The 6,903-nt window shown below is 51.4% G+C and overlaps 1 protein-coding gene across 1 annotated transcript in view; it reads left to right on the top strand.

Annotated features, from left to right (window-relative positions):
• The first annotated feature begins 17 nt into the window (after window positions 1–17).
• ADORA2B (adenosine A2b receptor) overlaps window positions 18–6,903 on the top strand; it is a 15,208-nt gene continuing 8,322 nt past the window's right edge. Inside the window, exon 1 of the mRNA XM_010009088.1 lies at window positions 18–436. Within this exon, the coding sequence (XP_010007390.1) occupies window positions 72–436 (365 nt within the window). The 5' untranslated portion in view covers window positions 18–71. The remainder of the gene's footprint in view (window positions 437–6,903) is intronic.

Raw genomic sequence — 6,903 nt, 5'->3', positions numbered from 1 at the left:
CTCCGGGCTCTGCTGCCCCGTGGCCTGTTGGTACCTGCGGACGGGTGCCCGGTGGAAAGTACCTTTTTCTCATGAACGCTTCTAGCTCCTCACCTTGGGCTCTCGCCATGGACACTATGAAAACCACCTACATCGTGCTGGAACTGATCATCGCCATCCTGTCTATTGCCGGCAACGTCCTGGTCTGCTGGGCCGTGGCCATCAACAGCACCTTGAAGAACGCGACCAACTACTTCCTGGTGTCCCTGGCGGTGGCTGACATCGCCGTGGGACTCTTGGCCATCCCTTTTGCCATCACCATCAGCATTGGGTTCCAGGTGGATTTTCACAGCTGCCTCTTCTTCGCCTGCTTCGTGCTGGTGCTGACCCAAAGCTCCATTTTCAGCTTGCTGGCCGTGGCCATCGACAGGTACCTGGCTATCAAGATCCCACTGAGGTAAGAGACTGGAGTGGACACAGGGTGCCACATTCCCTGCAGGAACTTCTCAGCTCTGGTGCTGCCATGAGAGGTTGGCTGCTCACAGGTGGTAATGGAAGCACCAAAGATTTTGCACTCACTGGGGTCAGGTTTTTCAGTATCCTGCTCCTGACTTCAGGATATACCTGGGAGCTCAGTTTCTTGAGGATGTTTGTCTTGGGAGGGTCAGTGGCTTCCTTGGGGGGACTATGCAGTGCTGGAGTGGTGTGCTTGGGATAGCTGTAGCTAATCTATGTAGGTATTTATACAGCCCCCCGTTGTGGTTATTGTGGTGTGACTTTAGTTGTGGTGTCTGGACATCTCCAGGTAATTAAATATAGGAGCAACCACTCTCTCCTGCTTCCCAGCCTGTTAGAGAAGTAGCTTTGCAGGCTGTTCTGTAACAACTCATCTCTTCCTGAACTCAGGACACTACTTTCAGAAAGGCTGAAAGTAATCTTAAATAGGTCTTAATATGACTAACTCAGCTGTCTTCCAGTTTTTAGAGGGCTATAATGAATGGACTGCAAGCACAGTTTGTTACATGTACTGAAACCATGTTTCAGTGCTTGTCTGTGTTCTTCACCTTCCGAGCACTCACCGGCAGAGCGAGCAGCCCCGGCAGCGTCAGCTCTGTGTGCACACACTGAAAGGAGAAGGGCTTCACACTTCAGTTTTCAGAATTGTTCAGTTTAAACTTTCATCCAAGCGCAGTATCAAAGACATAAATCAGTTCCCTTTGAATTCATGGGGCAGTGCAACATACTGGGGCAAAATGGAATGAGTGTCTTTCCCAGGCACTTCAGCAGGCAGTCGGTACAGCCGCTCCTGAAGCTTAAGCACACCCAAACCCCAGCTTTGCCTTACAAGTGACCTGAGTCTGATAGTCTCAGTCTCCTTCCTGTCTCTGTTGTCCCTCCCTGAGATCAAGACGTAGATGGAGACCCCCTGGGGAGTCCAGAGCTGCTCAGGGGGACTGATCAGAGGTGGAGGCTGTGGGGAATTGGGGCACATCGGGCTGAGCTCCATAAGCTGCAGCTTTCCTGGATTCTGCTCTCCTCTGGCATCTCCCTTGCACAAGTGATGAATTCACCCCAAAATGACTTTAAAAACCCCACCCTTCCCCCTGTTTTGGCACCTTGCATAAGAGAACTCTCATTTGTTGGGCAAATGCTAATTAGTCATCAGGCAGATTATTAAAACTAGTAGTGGAAATGCACGTATGCTGCGTGGCTGCCTGGGTCATGGAAATTCCACAGGACACAGTGAGAGCTGAGCTGCAGCCCTGGGCTGCACAGGAGGGAGCAGGGGCAGAGCCCACCCAGTCGCTTCAGCATCCCTGAAACCAGTTGCTTACCTTCCCAGCCACTGCCTGGGCTCAGAGGTGGCTCCAGATAATCCTTTGGTGCCTCTTCCTGTCCTTCCTTCGGGATTTTCTCGGGATGGGGACTTGGGGCACAGCAGCAGCTACAGAAGCAGGTTGGATTTTTGATGTTTTGGTTTAATCCCACCACCCAGCACAGGCTGCTCAAGCACAGGCTGCTCATCAGGGCTCTCTTCCTTTCTACCACTAGTGCTTTTTGCAGCACTTGGCTGAGGATGTTGACCCTGATGATGTGGGTTTCTGCCTCTCTGGAATCTGAGAGCAGCAGATCAGAAATGCTCCAGGGATCGACTCAGTGTCTGCAGAAGGGAAGTGGTTTTGCTAACTGACAAAATAGCAAGTATTTCCTCCATGCCCTTTATTTTAATTTTTTTTTCATAATCCTGGTTTCGAGCAGGTTTGCTTGACTCACCTTTAGGTCAGTCAAATGACATTGTGGGGCAGTTTTACCTTCCTTTGGGATCCTTTCCCAACATTGCTTTTTCACCCCATCTTAGGCCAAATCTTTTATCCCATTTGCTCAAACACTTTTATTCCTATGTGCTCTTCCTAGCTGGACACACACAGGCCCCTTCAGCTGTACATGGAGATCCAGGAGCCTCATCCTAGGCTGGTCTGAAGAATAAAGTTTGGATTAAACTTGGTCTTGGCATTGAGGCCCTTTTCCTTGCTCTCTGAGGTGAACTTTGAAAGGAAGAGGGTTTCTCCTGCTGGGAGTGCAGGGCAAGGGACTGGTCATTGCTTCGGCAACGGGAGAGTCAGGGACTGGTACTGAAAGGCTGCTCTTATTTCTACAGCCAAGATCAAGAGGGTAGAGGAGGTTATATAAGTACCCTGGCAAAATGCTGCTCCACTGTACTAGGGTTTTCCAAGCAAGGCTGAGTTGGAGCTGTCTCCTCAGCATGGCTATTCCCAAGATGCTCCGCAGTGCTGGGATGGGTGAGGAGCTTGTTCCTGGAAGGAGGTTTGTACTGTGGAAAGGGAAAGCTGGTCATCAATTTGTAGGAATTGAGACCCTAGGGAAATATTTTCTCACTAAAACACTCATTCTGGGAGACCAGGGCAGAGTCTGGTAACAACTCCTGAAGTATTAAATACTTGCAGAAATTATTTGTACCCAGCACTATCTGGCAATTACAATAATTAACACAGTTGTTGCAAAGTGTCCCTGTCACATCCACCAGTTCCCCATGGAAACCTCTGGAGGGACACTGAGAACTGAGTGTGCCATATTATTTAATACTATTTCAGGGCTATTTAAGCACCCTGAGAGGCTGGGCAGGCACACACAGCAGAAGTTTGCATTACAGCCAGGCTAATAATGGATTTTTCAGTTGTGTGGCTGAACCAAATAAATCCCACGGGGAAGAGGAAAATTGTTTCAGTCAAACTGAAACAGCCATGTTGGGATGTTTCAGTGAAACAAAATAATCCTAACCAACCTGGCAGATTTTGTCTGAGTTGCTTAACCCCTCTGATGTTGCTGTGCTGCTTTTTGAAATGGAGACATCCTTGCTGGAAAGGAGCTAACAAATTCTCATCTCTAGACAATTGCAGAGTAAATATCTTCTAACATTTAGAAATGGTGTTTTAGAACCCCTCCTCTTCTGGCTAAAAATATTTGCAGAATTTGACCTGAAGCCATGAATTCTTTCTTTCCCTTAAAACTTACTTTGTTTGTTTCTTTTTGACATTTTTTTTACATGGGGAGAATCCCCCACTCCACTGCCCACTTTGCTCAGCTACAGCTCTAAGTCCTTTCCCAGGTTCTCCCTTCCCTGTCCAGGGCACCAGGACACAACTACTTGTCTTCAAACACACTCGGCCCCTTCCTTGCATCCCACACCCCTCCTGTACCCCAGAGCTGCCTGTGTGTGCCCATCCCTGTGCCATCCAGCCACCATCCCTGCTCTCCTCTGCCAAAATGACCCTCCCTGCCCCAAAAGCTTGTTCACTCACAGCACTTTTTCCAAGCAGAGTATCATGGCCAGGCAATGGAGCATCTCTCAGCAGCAGCACCTCCAGCCTGCAGTGTTTGGCACAAGAGCAGTGCTGGGCTTTTTGTTCTCTGGCTTTCTCCAGGGCCAGATTTCACCCCACAGTCCTGTAGCTGTGAGCCAAAGAAGATTTGTAGGTGGAATAAAATCTTTCCCTTTTAATTGCATTAACCAAAATCCTTTGGCATGGCTAGTAATTGTAGGTATGGGCAGATGCCTGGAACAAATGTGTCAGGAATTAGGGAGGGAAAAGAGTAAAGAAGCTCTGCTTCTGGTGCTGCCAGACTCCCACAGGAGCTGCTGCCTCTCTTATCTTTTACCTGAAGAAGGCACATGTCCTTTTCAGCTCTCCTCATGGGGACAGAACCCTTTTGGCTCTTTGTTGCTCTCTATCTGATCCTTTCAGCTGTGCAGTGTCCTTTCTGGAGGTGGGTTGGCTGATGCTTTGTGGCTGCTTGCCCTCGCTGTGTGCTGCTGCAGAGGAAGGGGTTCCTTGTTCTCCAGCAAAGAATTGTTCCTGGGTTCCCTTCAGCTCCCACCTTGTTCCTCAGCAAAGCAAACTGGTTGGTGTTTTTGGCAGTTGAGAGGGCTGGAGCCACCAGGGAGGAGAGAAAATCCTCCTTAGAGCCTTGGTCTTCACATGCCATTTTCCGTGCACCATCAGTGACACAGAATTGTAGCTGCTCTTCTTTCTTCTGCCCTTGCTTCATTTCCTTTCTGAAGGGAAATCCTTGCTTTGCCCTTCATCTGAATCCCTAGATGTGCTGCTCACACATGGTGCCCGATCCTGAGCAGCCTGGGAGGCATCCTCAGCCTGGAGCAGTGGGTGCTCTGCCCCCCAGGTCCATCCCATGGCCATGCCTGGCTCCCCTTCCATCTCTTCATAAACTGAACATGCAGCAGAGCTGGCAAACGTGGCAGGGGCTGCAGGCAGGGGCCTGGTGAGTTCAGCTGAACAGCAGAGATGTCCCAGCGTTAGGGAAGTCAGTGTCAGTTGGGCTGGACTGGGGCACATCCAGGGGGGTTTGTGCTGCAGTTGGGGGCCAGCAGCACCTGCTTGCCTGGCCAGGGGTTACCCAGGGCTGCTGCTCACTCCAGGCCTCAGGTGCTGTCCACTGTGGACACGGAAGCACAATAAAAAAAACTCAGGAGTAATTGCATGTGCCCTGGTGGCCCCAAACCTGAGGGAAGTGGAGGAATCACAGGTATTTTCAGTTGTGAGCAGTTCAGTTTCCTTAAGATGCTTGTCCCAAACTTTTACGTTGTTGTTTTTTTTCTCCACCTCCAGAGTCATTGCCCTCCCAAAAAGCAAAAATCCCTTCAGGAAGGGAATTAATTGTCTTTGAGAGCTCTGCTGCAGCTCCTGCAGAAACTGGGGGGTACCAGGGATGTCAGGGAGAGGCAGCTGAAAACTTCACTTCCAGGCTGTCAGCTGAGGGCATCGATCTCTGGGCTTAACCAGAACCCAGAGCTTTGGGCTTAGGAGCTTTTTTCCCATTTTGATCAGCTTGGTCTATAATTCTTGGATGAAAAAAACAGCTTTTGAAATTTGGTAGAGTTTTGCTCCAGAAGAATTTTTGACATCTCTGCAAAAATATATATATGTTCAACCAAAATGTTTTGACAGCAAACTGTCATTCAGCAGCTGCAAGTTTTTGCTGTGTTAGTTCAGGGGCTTGTTCTTGGGGTCTGTATGAGTTTGCTGTTTCTCACAGCAACAGCACATCCTGCAAAGCTGAGTCTTTTGGGAGGGTCCTGCCCTGGCCCCCTTGGCTGTGCTGGGTGGTCACTGGGCTCCTGCTGCTGTCATAGGCAGCTTTGGTCTGCAGGGCACCAGGAATCAGTGACACCAGCTGTGCCTACAGATGTGTGTGTCCTCTCTCCTCTCTCCCCTCTCTGGCAGCTTTGTGAAGTCCAGTGACAGGCTCAGGGAATTTCTATGTGGCAAAGAGCAGATTATCTCCTAATCCTATGGATGACATCAGGTCTGGGCATGAGCCACAAATAACCTGTGAGTCCATCCGTGGGTGTGTGTGTCTGTGCCCTTTTGTTCACCCTTCAGCACCGTGTGGGCACCATCCTGGTGCTGGGAAAGCAGGTGGTGACAGAGCACCATGACCAGAGCTGCTGGACCTATCAGGAATGAGGGACTCAGCATGGTTCCTGCAGGAACCAGCTGTCCAGGTGGATGGGTGCCACCATGGCTGGGGCTCTGCCTGTGACCCCCTTCATAATTCACTGAGCACCTGAGTTGTGGGTTCAGTTTTGGGCAGGATGGACTCCTCAGGCTGCTGGAGCAGGCTGGGATGGGACACTAGTGAGTGTGTAGTGCTGGACTCTGTGCCAACCATGTAGGACCCACTGGGCCATGGGAAGGTTGGTCGGGGCTCTGTGGGGAAGGCAGGTGGGTAACAACTTGCTTGGGAGTGTGGTGGGTGGAGAGGCCAGAGGTTTGGGGCCTTTTGGAAGGACTTCAGTGCCTGTTTCATGACAAAAAGAGTGATCCAGCAGAGATCTGCCACCTCCCCACCCTTATCTGGGTGAGCAGGGCACTGGGGGGTGGGAGGGGCAGTGGTCCCACCGCTGTTCTATTCCCGGGCTCACACCCAGCAGCTCGCGGTGAATCATAGCTCCTATCTCACCTCTGCCAGCCCCTTTAACCCAGCCACCCCGGGGCTGCACATCTGAGGTCTGACCGCTCTGGGAGGTTTGGAATGACAAAAATTCTCAGCCCCGGGCACCCTCAGGGAGATAAGGTGTGGCTGCAGAGCCCTGGAGGGAGGGTGGAGCCGAGGAAGAGCTCGGGAGGCCTTCGTGCTTGTAACGCTCCTCTCAGCCCCATAGTCATGGGTAGGGAGAACCAGGAATTTCTGCTCCAGGACTCCCAAACGCCCCACGGAGCGGGAAGGGTGGGCAGGTACCGCTCACACCATGAGCTGCTGGAGGTTCCCGGGCTGCTGCCGCGGGCGCTGGGGAAGCACCGAGCTCCTTTCTTTCCTGTGCCTCTGGCCACCTGCCAGCAGCGGGCCGGGGGGAGCAGCCCGGGGGTGCCCACAGCCCGCCCT

Source organism: Chaetura pelagica, unplaced genomic scaffold (genome assembly GCF_000747805.2).
Source record: "Chaetura pelagica isolate M959 unplaced genomic scaffold, ChaPel_1.0 scaffold72, whole genome shotgun sequence".
Taxonomy (NCBI): Eukaryota; Metazoa; Chordata; class Aves; order Apodiformes; family Apodidae; genus Chaetura; species Chaetura pelagica.
The sequence above is the reverse complement of the archived record's forward strand: the minus strand, read 5'-3'. Positions and strand labels throughout refer to the sequence as shown.